This window comes from Corapipo altera, unplaced genomic scaffold (genome assembly GCF_003945725.1).
Source record: "Corapipo altera isolate COAL_440 unplaced genomic scaffold, ASM394572v1 68, whole genome shotgun sequence".
Taxonomy (NCBI): domain Eukaryota; kingdom Metazoa; phylum Chordata; class Aves; order Passeriformes; family Pipridae; genus Corapipo; species Corapipo altera.
In genome coordinates, this window is record NW_020884919.1 from 5,341,678 (window position 1) to 5,361,853 (window position 20,176).

The 20,176-nt window shown below is 39.6% G+C and overlaps 1 protein-coding gene across 1 annotated transcript in view; it reads left to right on the plus strand.

The window, feature by feature from the left end:
* LOC113953324 (von Willebrand factor D and EGF domain-containing protein-like) overlaps positions 1-20,176 on the plus strand; it is a 175,189-nt gene that overhangs the window by 20,406 nt on the left and 134,607 nt on the right. Inside the window, 1 exon segment of the mRNA XM_027656358.1 lies at positions 17,080-17,264. Within this exon segment, the coding sequence (XP_027512159.1) occupies positions 17,080-17,264 (185 nt within the window).

Sequence of the window (20,176 nt, forward strand, 5' to 3'; positions counted from 1 at the left end):
GTGGTGGGACACTGCTGGGGAAATCAATGTCAACAAAACTCCCTTCACCTGGAGCTAGAAAGAGACAGGTAAACCCCCCAGGTTTACCTGTCTCAGAAAAGGTGAAAATTAGGTGATTGGAAAAAGCTGGTGTGGATTATTATGATCCAATTGCACCACATGAGTCAATTTTCTTCTCTTACAGCATTACTTGTCTAGCGAGTAAGAGGCAAGTGTGAGGTTTGGTATATTCTGTCTTCAACAACATCTCCAGGACAACAAGTTAATGGTTGCAGAGACAGAGAAATGGGGCTGAAAGTGTCCCAACTGCTGAGGTGTCTGAACTCTGAACCCAAAGCAGAGCCAGTCACAGAGCTGCTCTTCCCTTTCGTGAAAAGTACAGAGAGGTTTTTTCCATTCTTTCATACTGCATTGAAACAAAATTCCTTTGAAATGTTTAGTAAAAGCACTTAGAAAAAGAGTGAAAGGAGAAAGATCCTCTTTTCCTTCCCCTCTCTCCCCACCCCAACCCCCTAATAGCTATCAGCCCAGGAGACAGTGACATTAATTTGGGAAATTTTGCTCGAGAAGATCCAGAGCAGAGCCCAAGCCTCTCATTTTGTGGTTTCTCATGTGCTTTGATTATTCCAAAGTGCAGAGTTTTCTCCCTTTTCTTTTCTCCCTTTTTTCCCCTCCAGCAATTCTGTACTAAGAAATCACACAACAAAAACTTCAATGGAAAAATACACTCTGTGAAAATCTCAGCTGTGGCGAGTCAACATTTTCCAACAGAGGAATTTTTCATCAGAAAGCTCACAGCCGGCTCCAACATCGAGATTTCAGGAGCAGCTGAGCTTTAAGTGCCTCATATTTCTGCATATCGGGGTCGTCAGTCAGGCACCCAGAAAACAAGGAGCCTAGAAGTAATGATCACCTCTGACATGGCTGGAGTGACTTATCCAGCACGACACAGGCCCCCGTGGCAGCCGTATCAATCACCTCCTTGGGGCAGCGTTCTCAGAGAACTTTTTTTTCTCCAAAACATCAATACGAGCTAACATTTTTTAAACACTGTCATCCATTTCAGTCAATCTTTTTCTTCATAATTTCAGTTTTGCTCTGTTGGGAAATTGGAGTGTATTTCATCGTGTGAAGTGTCAGGAGAACAACTGTGTCAAGGAGCGACATTCTTTCCTTTGGCACCTATATTTGTTTGCTGGAGAAATATGTGGAGTAGCAAAGTGTTCACATGCACCCCAGCAAGAGATTAACTGTTCTGACGCACCACCACAGCCTAAGCATCTCTTAGACATACTAAATAGTTTAGCATTCAAAATCTCTGCGTGACCAGAGATCAGATTTTCAGGTAGCTTCATCTTCCTACCCAGCCTTCTACTTTTTTTTCCTTTCTTCATAATATTGGATCATTTAGATAAAATCTTAATGGGTGAAGCTACTTCTTGGCTAACTTCTCCATGCAATTGCCTTAGCCCACTTATATGCAATAATCTTGCAAAGAGCTTATACTTTTCACTTTTATCAGCCAAAAAGCATACTGGAATTAACATATGGTATCTCACTCTGTTTGCTTTCTACTGAATCCAAATACTCAGGGGCAAGTTGTTAGCAGGGAGAGAGTAAAACAAGCATGTAAAATCCATACCAAGCACTAAATAAACAAGGGTGTGAACAAGCCCCCCTTGTTAGCAACAGGGGACTGCCTGGAGCCCTCTCCTCGGAGGGACCTGCAGATATTCCCCCAGGGCAGCACCTGAGGCCCAGAGAAAATTAATTTGCAAAGTTTTTAGGGAATTTCTGGGAGCTGCTCAGAGAGATAAGTTCTGCTTCAAAGCAATGCACTCTGCTAAGAGCGCAGACCAAGCCACTGTAGTATCTCTAGAGTTCACAAATGTTATCCCATGTGTGACAAATAGGACTGTATAATCCACGGTGTGTGTTGTTGAATGCAGGTGTATTACATGACCTTCCCCAGTCCTTTCCTGCTCTATTTGCTTTGACCTTCTATTGCACTGCCCAAATGTCCTGTAGTTCCTTGCTGCTGCCTCAGGTTAGATCTCAGGACAGCAGGGACAGACAGTCTGTTTTCCCCAGTGTGTTTCTCTCTTTATCCTTCTAGCAAGGTTTTGCCTTGTAGACTGGGATTTTTTTCCACCTGTCAGTGTAAGAGGGGATAACTCAGCTGTAGTGTCAATTTTACTTGGGCCAGAAGAAGTGATTAATTGGTTTGTTTATTCTCTTTAATCTTGACAGTGATTGTTAACAGGTTCAAATCCTGCTTGACCTGGCAGAAAAACATTAACTTTTGTTTTAGTTATTATACATACATATAGAGCTATCTTATAAAAGGGCTGAAAAACAGACTCTTCCTTATATATTGTGTGCACAAACATATGATCACATCTCAATTTTTTGCATCCCACTCTCATTGAAAAGGACATTTAGCTTAAAGACTATTTGCAGAGCATTTTTCAAAGAGTTGGACTGCCATTTTGCATGGAATCACAGTCAAAATAACCTGGTGTTGTAAGAAATCCTTGAAAGGATTTTAGTGATGTGAAAATACTGGAAAATACTATTGCAAATGAGATTCAATCTGTATAAAAATCTATGTCATTCTTGGCATATACCCATGAAGTCTATGGACTATCCTGAGAAAAACTTTGCCTTGAAAGAGAAAAGGTCATTTTTCCTACCTTAGAAGAGGATTTTAAACAGTGGGACACATTCCAAGAATAGGTCTGAAAAGAAAATATGAAAGCTGTAATCCTATGATCAGAGTGATAATGTTTTTTGGTCCCTGATTAAAGAGAAATATTCAACTTTGATGTACTCCCTGTAGTCAAGGAGTCATAATGAATAAGTAACAAATATCAAGAAATTAGTTTGAGAGAAATACAGAAATTGACTGGTTCAGATGGCCACCTTGAGTCAGACCTACCCTGTATTATCCATATCAGTGACTGAGACTCTAATGGCAGATCAGATTTGCTGGCAACATGCACAAATCTGCTTTGTGGAGAAGAAGAAATGCAGCCTAAAAGGGTGCAAAATTGTAGGAAGGGCAGTTGTCTCTCAGGATGGATGAAGACTATGTCTTGTTGAGGAAATATGGACAAATATTGCAGGAGACATGGACACAGAGTGCTTTGGAAGAGTATCTAGGGGAGTCATTCATTTATGTGGCTGTACATTACAATATGGGAGATAAATCAGAATTAGACATCCTTGCTTGAGGTAGAGAGCAGGGAAATACTTCTGTTGTAGGACTGTCAAGAGACTGAAGCAGTCTCCTCACCTCATCTTCCCATGCAGATGCTGCAGGAAGAGTTTAGAGATAAGAAGGATTATCACAAAAAACAGTAGTCTGACCCTCTTTTCAGCACTGCTCATGCCAGCATGCCTTTGTGCTCCTTACACTGGATAATCAGGGTTGAGATGAGTGCCATGCCAAGGCACATTTCATTCTTCTGTACATTTATACCATGGGCAGACATCACTTCCCTGACGCCAGAGCAGTCACAGCTATGCAACTTCCACCTTGTAATGTGATGGGGGTCTTGCAGGAGACCTTTGTTTTGGATTTGGCAGTGCCAAGGTCAGAATAAAAAGAATAAAACCTAAGAGCTCATCATACAAAGCAGTGCATGTGAATTAAAGCCTGTGGAGGCAGGGAAAACCCAATGCAGTGAGCACCCTGGGGAGCATGTTTCAGGTTAACAGAGGGTTAAAACGGCATTGGCAACACTTTTCTCCACATCAGCAAGATCCACCATCATTTCATTTGGAATCCGACAAACTATTTAGCCTAGAGAAAAAGAGGCATATTTTTCTGAAAGCTGAAATTTTTTATTTCGATGTCTTTGCAAATGAAATGGCTCGATGCCTCCTGTTTCCAAGATATTTAATTTTAGGTTGAAGAGGAGTTTAGTCTGAATGTCAATATTTTCAATCATTCTTTGTGATTTTAGAGATTCTATTTCTCTGGAAAAAATGGAAAGATTTCATTTTAGACTGAAATGAGTCACTTTTTCTCACTGGACCATCAAATTGGAAATCATCTACTTACTAAATTTTCCATGTGCCGGTAACATCTGTTCAACAGTGGCCTTTTTCAAAATTTACAGCAGCACAGCATTATAGCCATGTCTTTTTGTCCCTCCTACATGCAGTCTTTTCCTTTCTGCTTTGCTCTGGGTGCTGTCTGTACTTATATTATTGCAGTAGAAAAATGTAGAACATTAGCATCTGTTAATCCTTTTATACCTCAAGTCTTCACATGTTTGTCCAACTCTGCTTTTCATTGTGCCTGCATGTCTCTGGAATAACCTCAAAATTCCAGATACAGCAAAATAACCCAAAGTGTATCCTGGCCCTGTGGTGCTGCTGGAAGGCTATTTTAGAATTAAGATAATTCAGTGGTTTAAGTGTATTTGCTGGATCCCTAGGAGCAAACTTTTACCCCACTTTGCAGGGATTTAGCCATTCAGTTGTTATTAATACTGAGCTATGCTGCTGAATCTACATGTTCTATAAGGAATAACCTAGTTTTGAGTGTCTTCCTTTACACTAGACAACTTATTTTAGCAAATAATAGAAAGGATGAAAGGAAACTTGACTTTAGCCTACAATTATACAGTGGCATGACAGAGGAGGAATGAGAGGCTAAAGAATAGCTAGCAAAGATCTTCACAGTAAATTTGGACCCTGGCTTTTCTTTCACACCATGTTTGAAAGTATATATTGGCTAAAAAAAGAGTCCCAAAATATCCTGATTTCGAAGGGACCCCAAAGGATCATTGAGAGAATAGAGAGGTAATTGTAGAGTTGCCAAAAGGGTAAATTTGTTTAAATAACGTGGGGTGAGAGTGAGAGTCCAGTAAGGACATTTACCCATGTTGTAATACAGAATAAAGTACCTGGCCCATCTCTAAAACAAAAAAAATGCCTTATCCAAAGCAGTTCAGGTTTTATAGCCCATGAGGAGCAATTTCCTTTGCTGCACAACACGAGGACCAGATAGGTAGGAGGGCAGCAGCACCACAACCAGGAGGATGAGCAGGGAGATGCCTGAATTCCCTTAGTGAGACTGGAGCAGGGACAGTAGGTAAACTTTGTCCTTCTGAGACTTTGAGTCTACCTCACCCACTTCAGAAATCTCATCTGTGAAACCCTCTCCCACAGCTAAGTTCTTCCAACAGAAAATTTAGAGCTGAGAAAAAAAAAATAAAAAGAAATATTTTCCATCTCATTGCAGCTAATAAACAGAGCTTGGGCAAAGAAACTGGTTTTAATATCTCATTCCCTGGTTTCTACTCCACAGGTGTATCATGAGGCAGCAGAACATTTTGGTATCAGATCTGTAGGTTTTCTTGATGAAATCATGCATTGTATAAAACAGAATTGAATATGCATCAGTGCAAAGAAAAATTAAAGGAAGGAAAACATAACTGGAAGATGATAAAGTTGGCATATTCTTATTTATAGCAAATAGTTAACAAAAGTACAAAAAGAGTGGTTTCAGTGGGAGGGGATCTGCCATGGAATAGCCAAGTGCTCAGGCCATTGCCCCAGCACATGGCAGTCGTGGTTCCAAGTCAGGGAGAATCAGCCAGCTCCAAACCTGCCCAGGAGGCTCAACCCCAGGAGATGATGCCCTCTAGTCACCCCCCTCCTCTCACCTGTTTTTTTGCTTTTTGTTATTCTTTTGCTGGGTCTATTCTGTGGACTGCGCTCCAAAGACATCCAGTGCCTCTCTGAGCATATCCACTGCTTGCAAACAATATTTATACAACTCAATTCAACATCAAGACTAAAAAATGTTAATGTGATCTTCATTTCCAAATGCAGAAAGACGAACATTATGGGGGATAAAAAAAGACAAAGTGCTCTTGAGGTCACTTATGAATAAATGTGAACAGGTGTGGCACAGTAGCTTGTGGTACCCCCACTTCTCAGTCTATCACAGGCAAACATCTTTTTATTAATGGGCTGATAGACATGTTATCCAAACCACGGGGTTAAAAACATCATTTCATTTCTATACTATTCCACCCACACAGTGGGTACTCTAAAAGAGGCAATAGTCACTCTTGCACATGGGACCACAGTGACTCATGCTCTATTTGGAGTAGTAGGTCCATAGGGTGTCTTTTAAAGTGGCATTTGAAGTTTTAGTGGTAGCTAAACCTTCTCTGAACCGGATTAACAGTGGGGAAAAAAACCAAACAAAAAAACCCCCAAAAAACAGAAATAGAGCTGCCAGGCTTCCATGCTAAATTTTAGCTATTAGTGTGCTTGGCAGATGCCAGACAGATCTACCTATACAAATGCTCTGTTCTCTAAACAACTCCTAGAATAGAATCACAGAATCATTAAGATTGGAAAAGATCTCCAAAATCATCCAGTCCAAACTTTGATCAATCACCGTCTTGTCAACTAGACTGCAGCACTGAGTACCACGTCCAGTCAATTGCTGGACACCTCCAGCTATGGTGACTCCACCACCTCCCTGGGGAGTCCATTCCAATGCTTAACAACCCTTTCAGTGAATAAATTTTTCCTATGTCCAACCTGAACCTCCCCTGGCACAGCTTGAGGTTATGTCCTTTTGTCATAAAACAACTCATAAAACACAACACAGAAGTGACCAAAGCCTGACATTCACCAGGTTTCTCCTAATCAAATTTTACAAGTTTAAAAAGCAACTCAGCAATGACTGCAAATTGCTAAATAATAAAGTAGCAAATGATAAATTGATTGCCTGCTGTTTCTTTGTGCACTAATTTGTGTTATGGCTTTCCAATCTGAAATTGCTTGACTAGATTTTTGCCGATTGTTTTTTCTTAGCTCAAATTACAAATGAAATGACTGTTATAAACTGAACATATCAAGTCTAATGAAGAATTGATCAGTTGTCATATTGTAGGGTTTTTCTGAATACTGGTTTCTAGTCTATTTTCCTAAGAGTAAAATTACCGTTGTTAGCCAATTACCAACTAAGAATGCAAAATTGAGTCTGGTTTTGATAACAGAAAGATGGAAGAAAGCCTGAAATAGTGCATGTCTGCCTATAATCACCTTGTTTTACCTATGAATGGGGATCCACAGATAACATTTTCTATTGAATTATTCCTTAACAAAAGCATTAAGATCTGGTTGCTTCCTCCTTCAGTAATGTTATTTTTTAAACCATGTTTTTCATTAAATGGTAGAACTTTATTTTATAATCTAAAAGTATACTCTCACTGTTATCAGGCAAGAAGGAGTTGGAAAAGTAGAATTGAAAGCTCAGCATGGAAATGGCTCTATGGAAATAAAAAATTTCTAGGATTCATCTCATCTGGTGAGAGAAAACTACTGCGCTACCAGTGTCTAAGGAGAGTGGTTCCCATTGAAAAATACTCCATCTGCAAATCTGATTTTCTTTTACTTTTTTTTCTAAAGAACTAGAAGGTGTCAGTGCTGCACCTCCTGTAAAAAGCACTGGCACCACGTCGACCGTGGTGGAGGAAATCCCCATCCCAACCCATTCCTGTATGGGAAGCCCTCCCACGGCCTGACTAGCCACTGAGGGACAGAGCTTATTTCTGGCTCAGAAGACCTTCTGAGCACACAGATCTCCCCAGCACATTTTTTAAGCAATCAGAAGCTTTAAAACATACAAACCTACACTGTGATTAAAGTTAATTCAGTGTAAATGAGAAAAAAATCAGTCAGTTTACCTTCTGCACGGCTGATCCTGATCAAAACACATCTGCCTATAATATGCACCATATGGGGCAACAATTGTCTCCTGTTTATTCCTGTGCCTTCCTAATCCCCTGTGTTCCCTGTGAACACACATATCTGTACCTGCAGCTTTAGCTGGATGGTCACAGAAAGGCATTTTGCTTTACATATACATAATTATGGAGATTTTTTTTTTCTTTTTACAGTAATTACATCCTAAAAGGTTGTGCAGATAGCAGCTGCAAATATGATGAAGACTTAGCTGATACCAGCTGAGCTGAATTTTGTTTTACATCAAAAAGCAGCTTATAACTGAAGGCCTTATAGGTTCCTGAAGCTTTGCTATTTTTATGGATGCTTCCACTACTACTGGTAAACAACCAGAGATCTGTGGAGCAAGCAAAGCAGAGACAACCCTAAACAAAAAGGAAAATAACTACCTGTTAGAACAGTGAGTTGGGAGCTGAATTCCACTAAATTAAAATAGCAAGTGCATTTACCTGAAGGTTTTGTATACAGGAACTGAAAGCCTTGTTCTTACATGGCAAGAATAGGCTTCAACAGATCTCTATCAGGTGCTAGACACACAACCAGATTCCCCTGGAATATTATCATGGCTGAGGGAAACTGCTGGCTGGAACTGGAACTATCCTGTTTCTATAGGAGAAAGATAATGATGCATTTTAAATTTGAAGATATTATGACTATACGTACAGAAACCATGTCTTTCGAATTTTGAAGAAACAAACAGTGAGGATTGCTGATAAATTTGGATTTTAGAAATCTATTAGGCTTAATGTTGCACTTCCACGGTTGGGAGTACACAACTTTATCTTATCACACTGGCCAGGCAGGCTGCCGGCTATTTCTAGCTCATGACCTTTTATTTCAATATTTTTTAAATCCATCCAAAGTGCTATAATGCATGAGAAGAGGTTTTTGCATCCACAGCAGGAGTTGTTATGAGCCTGAGCCTGTTTTGTATCAACTCTGTCCAAGTTTCAAAGAGTGCACAGCCTACAAGGGGATGAAGGACAGGGTCAAAGAAGACCTAAATTTTAGTAGGAAGGTGGCAAGATCCTTGCAGGTTTGTGCAGTAGTTGGGAAGTGGAACATGTCCATGTGCATTACTGCAGAGCAGTAATGAATAAAGCCTTACTCCAAAGGCAAGAGCAAACCCAACCATTCATCCTAAATGTCAAACCCCTGACAGAAAACCCCATTATAAACACGTGAAGAGTGTGCAGCTGCCGAAACCACTGTTGTGCCAGTGAATGGAATGAATAATAGCCATGAATAATAGCAAAACAATAGCAGGAAAAATTGCCTCGTCACCCTGAATACATTAGGAACTAAATCACACCCAGGACACACGCAAACGGATCTGGCATTTGGCAGCACTAAGCTGCTCACAGTCAGAGTCCCCTTAGCTGTTCTCCAGTCTCTGCTGCATCCTGGATGCACTGACACCGAGTTAGTGGTGACACTTTCCCCAACATAATGTCATCCATACACAGAATTGCATCGAAGAAGTGGAGGAAAATGTAGCCAAAATTCAGCATTAGCCATGGGAGCAGTCTGGAAAAATGTGTGGCTTGCAAATTGTAATTAGCCCGTGTCATGGTTGAGGTATAGAAACAGCTCCAGCTCTCAGAGGGGTAAGCCATGGAAATCAAATTTCCATCTGAATAGAGTCCAGTGAGTTCTAAAATCAAAATATGTGAGGGGTTTTTTGCTGCTGCTATTTAGTAAAGGTACATTTGTGACTGTATGCACAACTGAGATTAGAGAGGTAAGAAAGAACCTTTTCATTTGGTTTCACTTTTTCATTCTGAGAGATGAGAGCAAAACAGATCAATCAATAACAATAATTATAATTTTCTTTTTATTGATTGCTCAGAAGTCCTTAAAGGAATCATCATTAACTCAGAGATAACTTGAGGAAATTTATGAGTTTTTTAATTCTGTTCTGACACAGAAATAATAAGTGATTTTTATATATTCAGATTCTCAGCCTGCTTGGCTGTGAGGCTGATCCAGAATGAGCAAGGAGGAGACTTGGTAAAATGTAATAGAGCTATTGACACAATTTGGCTTTGTTGCTTTTTCTAAGTGGTACATTCAATAGATGAGTCTGTATTTCACAAAGCAGGGTATCTACCAAATTCACCTGTCCTGTACAGCTGCTGATTGCTTTTTATCCATATGATGTGTGCCGTCCCTCTTGTGTCCACCACGGTATTCATGAACAATTTTCACATTGATGAGAGATACCAGATAGTGAATCCTGGGGACTGAAACATTTTAAAGGACAACAGTCCTGCTGGAAACTTCTTGGCTCATTCACATCAGTTGGCCACACAGGCCTTGTCCCTGAATATAAACACTCAGCGTCTTCATCCTTTCTATTTATGGAGAACTGAAGAAAGTGCTTTCTATCCCATCTCCTGTGACAGCTTTCCAAACTCCACAATAAGCTGCCTGGAAGTTCCTTAGACTTTGCTCACACTTTTCCCAGGGACCCCTTATTGTCACCTGTTTTTTCAGCCCCTCTTGACACCTCTTCTGGTCTCATGCAAAATGCTTGTCTGCCTGTCTCTGCATCCTCTTGTATGAGCTATATGCAGTTATTATTCTGCAAAGTATTCAGGGGATACAAAGACTAGACAAAAAGTTTCACATAATCAATTCCTCATTTCTAAACAACAAGTTAAAAATAGAAATGCAAACCAAGATAAGAGATACAAGCATGAATAAATATATGTTTGCTCTGGCACTGAATGTTGGCCTTTGATTTGTCAATAGTATATTCCTTTACTTCATAGAAGACCAGGATGATAAGTGACCTTGTTCCCAGACAAATGAAATTCAAATGCATCATAAAGACAACACCTTCAGATTGTAGGAGGGATTTTTTCAGCTGTGCTTTCCATCAGGGAAAGTGCTGTTATCTTTGTGCAGAAGAACAGAATTCCCTAAGAATTAAGCAACAAACTAACTAATTCTGCCTGATGGGAGAAAACTCTAGTAAGAGTTTCAGTTCCATATACCGTAAATATAAAATATCAAAGATGTAGCATAGAGCATCCTTGGGTCTGAGGGAATAAGGAAAGGGATCTCTTCCCGTATCATTGCCACTGTCATTGGTGCTTGGACCACACTCAACCACTGCACAAGGATGTATACAGGCTGTGTTTTGTTTCCAAACACAGTAGATCCCTAGAGCAGAACAGTCTAAGTGTGCTTGCTCTGTAAGACATACATGTTAGAGAGTCTTTAATTGCACGTTGAGATCCTTGGGTTACAAGAAGAGGTTTATTTTTAAAAACTTCTAAGGGGAAGTCTTAAGCAGCAGAATCGTAGAAAACCATGTTCCTACTTGGCTTGGTTTTCCTTCTTCTCAATTCTGTCTGATATTCAGTACAAATAAAATGTCTCAAACATGTCTTATTCTTTTCAGCAGGTGCTAAAGCCTCTTCCTGGGTCAATTTTTCTATAATTACATTCATTTTTCACAATGGTTCATTTATCTCTATCAATTTTGCCTTATGAATGTTTTATGACTTGTTCAAGACCTGGCTATTATGAGTATGTGGCATTTATACAATGGGCTTTCTTATCATTTCAGTTCAGTAGGAGGTTCTTCTGCTTCTGAATTCTCTGAAAATAGTTTTATTTATTAACTATCAAGGCTTTTTAATAAAATTATTATGTTTTATCTACCAGAGGAGCATGCATGGTTCAAGCATCTTAATTTAGTGATCACTGTCATATTCACAAAAAAATTCTGCTTCTAAATATTGCTAGGAATAAATTTTTTGTCATCAGCAGGTAGAATAATTGCATTAAAGTCTTAGAAAGTATTGGTGAAATAAGGCAGCAACTTTTGTCTTTAATAAACTGTCAGGTATTCCTTAGCTACAAGTGCCTTGTCTATTAATAAATAATTGTTCAGCTGGAACTTGCATCCACCAAAAGGAATTTTTAAATGCTGTCAGATCATTGGCTTCTACTGTTGTTTTTAACATATCCATTAAAACCTTGGAAAGAATTTCTCTTTCCCAACATCTGCTTTCCTTTTCTACCCAAACTTTACTTCAATGGATGGTGAATCATATTATGGAGAAGTGATGGCACTGACATGCTGAAAGCTTCAGGAGCTTTCACCTGAGCTCTGCTGCATCAGTGAAATGCAGCCCCTGGGCATGGAAGTGGCTGGAGATTAAAAGGTTTCCTTCTGTCTCTAAAGCAGAAAGAGAGTAAAGCAAATACATCCTTTGTCTGCAGTTAATTGGAGTTATGGTTTAACAGCCTCGGCATTTCGGACTGATTTTTCCAGATGAAAATCTTCCATAATTTTCCTGTGAAGAGACAGTCAAACACTCTGGAAAACATGTTGTTCCACTATGGATTGTAAGAAACAAAAAGCAGAAATCTGAAAATCTACCAGGGAGGGAGACACTTCAAAAATTCACTGTATATCATACAAATATCAAAAATACGAGTACTCTTGTACATCATTTGAAACATATATATATATTAATATACAGATATGCATACTGACATATACCTACATGTATATTGTCAAATGTCATACTTACAATCTCCCCAGCACCTCCCTGCTCTGCCTTAGAGTAAAGCCATGTGAAATCTCTTGGGCAGCCCCACTTCCCAGTCCTCACTGCAGTTTTAGGGGAAACCTCCAGGTGGGTTCCCATGATATGGGAGGTGATGGCAAGAAAGAAATCTGGGTTTGGTAACCCAGCTTTCCTCATCACAGAATAACTACATCCCATCTCCAAATGGTGCTGCTGGTTAATTTTACCTGGATCTGTCACTGTGTTTTCATTCACTCTCCACACAAAAATTATTTTTTGATCTGCCAGTTATTTCAAAAGGCTTTAGAATGCCCTTTAGATATATTGTGTGGCTGGCACCACTTTGCCCAAAGCAAACATGCACCTCAGGCTTGTGGACTATATTTCTTTCAGGGTTCTCTAGCTGCCATCACATATTGATATTATTTGATTTGCAGCTGCTATTCAAAGCAAACAAACAAAATCTCACAGCTTCTTAAACCTTCTTCCACGTAAGCCACTGATATTTACTGGGAGCAAAAGTGACAGGTAAAGCTCTATCACCTGCCTGTAGAAACAAAAGCAAAGGTCTAGCAAATTATTTTCTTCCAGTTTTTCAGCCTGCCACTCCAATTTTCCTAGCTTTCTCCCTGATATTTCTGATGCTTCCTCCCATGGCCATGAGCATGAGCCAGGGTGGACAGACTTTCAGCAAATGCCTGGTGCTCCCACAGCAGCATCTTTTCCACGAACACCTCTGCCCAAGAACTGTACAGGTGGCTCAGCTGCTTCCAGACCATCCAGTTACCAACCTGCTTGAAATAAGCTGCAGCCAGCAGATGTTTAAGGTGTTAAATGTGTGGGTCTGTGCTGGGGGCATCCCAGAGCAATGCCCTAAAAACATCCTTCTGGGTTCTTGTTTGGCTGGTCACTGATGGAGCCTCAGTGCCATCTCATACAATACTGATCACCACACCAAGAGTGGGCTTCCAGGCTGCTGCTCCCAGAACCAGAACACATATATCCTCCTCCAGCTGTGGTCACATCAATGTTTCCTTTAGCTGAGAGCCAAACCCCATACCCAGAGCAGTATTTCAGTGGGAAACAAGAGTTCAGACATTCCCTTCCTGCTCATTTTCCTTTGAGTATTTCTGGATGCTTCTGCCTTCATCATGAGACTCTCCCCTTCACAGCAAGCCCATAGGCAGCCCCTCCTTTCCCACATATTAACTTTGTGTGAATCTCAACCTCCAGGCATTAACAGCAAGATTCCTTAGGGCTTCAATGCAGACAGGTTTTTCCCCACAGGACTTGCTTTATCATGTCACCAGAGTTACTCAGATGCCATTTTCACTTAGCAGCTACAACAGGTATTATTATTTGTTTGCTTTTTGTGTCAGAAAAGAGCTACTCAATGTCTCTTTGCCACAAGTTGCCACTGCAAAATTGTTATATTTTAAAAAGAAATAAGCTTTTAAGTCTAGTAAAGCAAAACATCCTTTTGTCTTAGCAACAGTTCCTTGCCTTTATCAAGGGTGGTGGTGGTTGAAGAAGCAGCTCTTAGCAGGAGACTAAAGCACCAGCTACCACCCAGCATTTAATTCCAACAGCTCTGGACTGAGAGCCACAAAATCTCACTGCACAGTTTAATTCCTTCCTGAAGGAAACATGGATGGTCATCATGACCAGGTCCCTGAAAAGCCATAATTTATTTCATAAGCCTTTTTAATAAAATTATAGGAGCAGAGCTAGATTAAATTAAACTTCTAAGTTTCTCTTACATAAGGAAATAAATATTTCCTTTTAAAGACAACCTTGTCTGCATACCACAGAGTAGTAGTGACTCCATACGAGACATGAATGTGGACTTTTATTCTTCCGCAAAACAGGGGGGATGATTGGGATGCTGAGCACTTCATCACTGTACACAAGCTTGACATCTGTACCTGACTTTGCTGTGAATTAAAAATGAACAGGAAGGCTTCCTCTGATTAGTGAAGCTGCAGCCACCATAAGGTACAGGTGGGCATCTCTCAGGTGAGCAACCAAAAGGGCTCAGCTGTATCCTCTTGTTGTTTTTAAATAACATTTTTATAATGTAGTCTGATTACAGCAATTCTTTTGTTTCTGCAGGAAAGCCAGTGGTAATTAACTTGTACCATGGCCTGCAATTTGCATGTTAAAGTTTACAATCATTTTGTCATAGGGCCATAATAAGCACTGCTTAACAAGGAAAACTCAGTAATTGAGGGGTTGTTTTGCTCATGGCTTTCTGCAAAACCTGGGTGAGCTTTTGCAACGCCATCAGCTCCATGTGCTCTGGTCTGATCTGCATCAGAGAGGGAGCAAAATCCGTCAGGCTGACTCCAAGGGAGCTGACAGCAGATCAATTTGCCTTGCTACCTCCTGGATGACAGCCTCCAAGCATAACTAAACCCAGTCACAGGTATATAAACACACTGACAGCTAATAGAGGGTAAAATGGGCCTTTAGAAGTGGTGACTGCTTGAACCGGGGCTTCATATGTATATTCCTTAGGGAGTGAACACATGGCTCTAGTCTCAACTTCTGCTAAATTTAATGGGTGACCACCCCTCTCCTTAGGGACCTTGCATGCCTGTCCTGTGTGCTCCTCCAAGTCCCTCCCTGCCCCTTGCCAGTCCTGTGTGCAGTGTTCAGTTAACACAAGAAACAGCATTTTCTGAACAACTGCAAACAAAACTGTGCAAAGGATGAAAAATAATTATCTGTGTGTCAGAGTCTAATATGTTTGCATTGTTTAGACAGAGTAGTTAATCACTGGTAAGACCACAACATGTGGTGTGAATGTGAATTATAACTAATATGTATTGAGCAGAAGGCTATTAATTACATTTAAAGGCACTATTTGATATTATTATTATTATTGAGAAAGTGAATGCAATTAATTATATTACAATGTTTTTGCAGGATTCCTGTGGCAGTACTGTACAAAGAGCTGTTTACTTTCAGACTCCTTTGTCTTTTGTTCAGAAAGAAGCTAATTCAGGCAAGCAAAAGGCATCACAAGCCAAGATTCTGTTCCCATTAACACTCCCGAAGCACTGAGTGATATTGAAGGGGTCAGCAAGGGTCTGCATTTTTTTAAGGGTTTTTAAATATGGGTAAACTTTTCATTTGAGTAAAATAGTTGGCCTGCTGAAATGTCACTTCTTCCCTTGGGTTGGAATTAGCAAAGGACAGTCTCCATGTGGTCCCCAGAAAGGACTTCTGAGAAAGGGAATCACATCCCAGATTTAATTAGAGGAGCAATATTTCCCAGCGTTCCCTCTCTAAAATGGCTCTTACCTGTAGAAAAGAAAAGCTTAGGGCGCTTCTTTTTTATTTAAAAAGGTAATTGTATTAATTCAGCAGAATTTTGCATTGAAATTGCAATGGCTTTGACAGTTTAGTTCCCTGAAAATTGCAATAAAGGCTCTGTTATGCTACATTTTGTCCCCATTCGTCTTGTATACCATTGCCTTGCCTTTGGCACAATCAAAATAATCTTTAAAAATAGTTCCATAAATGGATTGACTTTGACCTTCTGAGTATCTTGTCAATAAAATAAAAATGATAAATGTGTTTCAGAGTACCACTGGCATAATATTAAAGCAGAGTCACAACCTGAAAAGTGACATTTGAAAAATTATGTTATGGGGAGGGGTCTTATTCTCTGTCAACGCTGTAACATAAATAAGATCTTTTTACAACAAAAAGGGGATTTTGCTCACTGCCAGGTTGTGCAATTCCTGCAGTGTGGCCTCTGCCTCTTACATCATCATTAGCAATTAAAGATTACTGCAGCAAGAAATTAGCTGAGCCTTCTGTTGCTGATGCAGAGCAGCGCCACCTCGGTCTGCTCCTGTGACCCTCTATCACTGCTGACACAGTGAAAACAGACTTAGCCTCATCAAGAAATGTCTCAGATAACCAAGAAAAGACCCTTTTTTCTACATGATCAGCTCTTTGAACTTCTAAAAGAATCATTGCAAGGCTTCTTTTTATTAGGTGATAAGTAAAGAACCAAATATTCTATAAAAAAATCGAGAGTTGCATGAAAATAAACAGGGCAAGTGAGTAAACAAACACATGCCAAAGGGCAGCAGGTTTGATTCAGACTTTGAGGTGCACACATAGAAGCTCTGATGTATTTGGCTTTATGCTTCAAGTGAGTCTTACTTGTAGCTTGAATATTTGAAGGCCTAACTTGAGCTGATTTCTAAAAAATCTGTACTGTTGTTTTAACATCATTTATTTTCCCCCTTTTTAGCGTTTCGTGTTCTCATTCTTCTAAAAACATATTTAAAAGTATGTGAAGTGCACCTTTATGCTTGACCATCAATTTATACCATGTTTAAAATGCTCATGCATATAGTAAAATAAAAGAAAAATTAAATTACAATTAAACCTGCATATATTTTGAAAGGTCACAGGGCTTTGGAACCTCAAAACATGACTTAATTTCTGAGGAGGAGTGACTCTGCTAATCACTAAAAGTAGGCTGAAATCATGTTAAAAGGATAAGGTTTCTGGTCTTGATTCAGATATGATGAAAATCTAGACAACTAATATCTTTATGTTACCAACCTTACAATTCTACATATTTAATTCCAAATTTGATCTTTTCCTGGTGTTTGCCTCGAAAATTAGCCCAATCCTGAACTGAATCTAAACATAAAAGGACATAGCCCTCTTTAAGCATCTATTAACAGTACCCAGTTGATTTAACTTGTTTAATCATTGCCCTGTCCAGCTCCCGAGTGCTCACCAGAAGGACACCGGATCCTCCACAATCCCTACCGGAGCACCAGGTTCGACTCCCTGGAGCTGCAGAGAACAGCAGTTGAGGACCTGGTGTGTGACCACTCCTTGCCACCAGCATGGTACCGCTTCCTGATCCACGGCAGGCCCGCGGAGATGCCAACCAGGTGCATCGAAGTCAGTAAAACTTGAGCACTTAACCCCGGGGAACTTGAATAAACCCTTTGGTGTAGTTTTCCTGTCTATCCATCCCAGTAGACTGCAATGAGTGAGTGGCAGTGGGACAACCACTCTAATAATGATAATGATGATAATAATGACAGTGATAACAGCGACAGCAACAACCACAACAATAAAATCAACAACAATAGTAGCACTGTCACATCCAAGTCAGAGACTAGGACCTCTGTGCACTAGGAAATATTCAAATATAAAACCAGGTGTTTACCAGCTCTAAAGGGAGATATTTATTAATCCACATATGTCACTGGAAGTTGTATTTTTTCCAAGCAACTGCTTTAAGAATGGATTCTGCGACCTGGCTCTTTCCCCACATAATTTATTGTGAGTTAAGAATATGTTCTTCTTACAAAATCAGAAGGGAAAAATCAGAAAAGGTGATTATTTAAAGAGAGCTGTAGTGATACAGAAGGATAAGCTAAATTTGAGTCTCTTTCTGCTGTTACCATTTCTTGCATTCTTTAGTCTCATAAGTATGTTAATGGCTTTCCAGAGCCAAAAGCCCTCCACCACATAAGACTACTCTCTAAAAGAGACAAACCAATAAGATAATTATTGGGTTTATATGTGTTTAATCTCTATGACAATAACATTTAACTTGCAATAGTTGTTTCCAGATCAACTTGAGCCCCCAGCTAAAGCCATTGCCACCTCAGATAGCTCAGCTGCAGGAGGTTAGAATAATTTCAACACATAGTTAAACAACATTATTCTGAAAATAATAAACTAATTTCCCTAAATTACTTTAGAAATTAAATATTCAAACTAGAGTGCCAGGAGATTTGGTATCAGGTAATGCTACCCAAGCTGGAGAAACCTCTCAAAATTATCAAAATATGATTTATATCCATTCAAAATGGACCTGTGAGCTCATCACAATAGAAGTATATCTTAATAATCTAACATTTAAGGAAATGCTAAGAGAGAGCTGTTATTTCTGTGGGATTTCTAACTCGCTTCACACACAGACCATAAATCTAATTAACATGAATAAATTGGCAGGATTACTATTGAAATATTAATTTCATGGCAGGTCATCCTTGCATATACCAACACATTATGAAGTATATTTTTACAAATTGCTCTATAAGTTTATATATGTTCTATAATATTATTTAATTTGTCATTTTATTTCAGAAATTTTGAGCTTGTGGCAATGCTTGACTGTATCAGATTTCTTTTCAACAATACATGCTTTGTTTCTTTTAACCTCTTCTCTGGAGTTTTTTATTCAAGTTTGTGGACCTATATTCATTGGTTTAGTTTCTTATCTTGTAACATAATGCTTGCCATTGGTTTCTTCATTATCCTCTGAATGACGGTAAATCTCTGCTTCACCATGCTGATGAAGGATTACATCTGTTAGATGTCATAAATGGAAGAATACGCTTCTTTTAGATTTTCACCTTCTAAATCTACCTCTACATTCTATCTCTTCCACTTAATTAAATCATTGTTTAATTTGGTTTTCCATTTAACTTGAGCAAAACCTCTGGAACAAAATAATTTAAATTAATAACTGCACAGCTTTCACTCCTTAATAAGCTGTTATTATTGGACATTCCAGTCTGGCTGGAGTGAGCTGATTTTAATTAAACAAGTCAAAGACAAAGCCCTGAACAGATAGAAGAGAAAAGAGACCACATAAAGCCTGACAATGTGGGTGGAGAATTAAAAAGTACATTACTCCAGCATCTTGTAAAATATATGCCTGGTGATACCCTGTTGATACCAGCTCGATACAATTAGCTGCTTATCAGTGGATAAGATTAACTTCTTAAGTCAAAATGTTAGTAGGTAAAGGCTCTTGTCACCCAATTGAGCTTAGGGATTTAAATCCTAATGGAAATTTAGACGTCCTTCCCAGTGTGGCAGGGAGTTGCAGGAGGACAAGTGGCACCTGCTGGGGGTACACAAGGGAGGTGAGCACCCAGAACAGGCTGTGCGTCCTAGGCAGGGCTAGCTGACTCCTCCAGACAGGCTCTCAATGCCTGTGTTCTGAGTCTTGCCATAAAAAACCCTCCACAATAAAAATATGGCTCTGACAGCATGTAGTTTCATAGGTATAGGAAGTATTATATTCAACAGAGAGGAGAACCAGGTCATATAAAGATGTGAGAGCCCCAGACTACAACCTTGTCACAGCTGAGAGCCACAGCAAACTTCACAATGAAAAACGAGTAACAGCTATTAAGGAGCTGCTTCTCATGTACTAATTTAATAAAAAAGTGGAAAACAAAGGGGAAAAAGACAGAAGAAAAACCCAAAAGCTTCTGTGTCACAGAAAGTGAAAATGTTAATTGTATTCCTGAACTCTCTACCCCTTGAATCCGACTGCTGTATGTAAACTCATTCCTCCAGTGGTAAAATGGTTTTGATTGAAACAGCTTTCCAACTTAGGCTTTGCCTGCTGAATTTCTCAGGGGGGTGGAGAGGGTAACGAATGATCCTGACCTTCCTCCCTCTATTTCTTCCTCATCTTTCCTCCTGTTCTCCCAACAGAGGCACAGCAACTACCAGATTCTGGGCGTGCTCTCTTGGCCACAGCCACTTCCCCATCTAAAACCATATTCTAGTAGAAAAGCAACACAAACTTGTAAATTTTGGATCCCCAGGTACTGAGGTTGCTGCCTGCAGACCACAAACAACAGTTTGTTCTTCAAGAACTGCCCAATTCTCTGTGAAAGGCAAAAACATTAAAGGAAGAAAGCATAGGGAAGCTTTTACTAAGATTAAGGGAGTGTTCTAAGGAGCAAGAAAGAATGCACAGACGTGGCCAGACCTAGTAGTAAAATGACCTTCAGAGGAAGAACACCAGTGATAGTAAAATTAGAGCTCAACAGAGAATC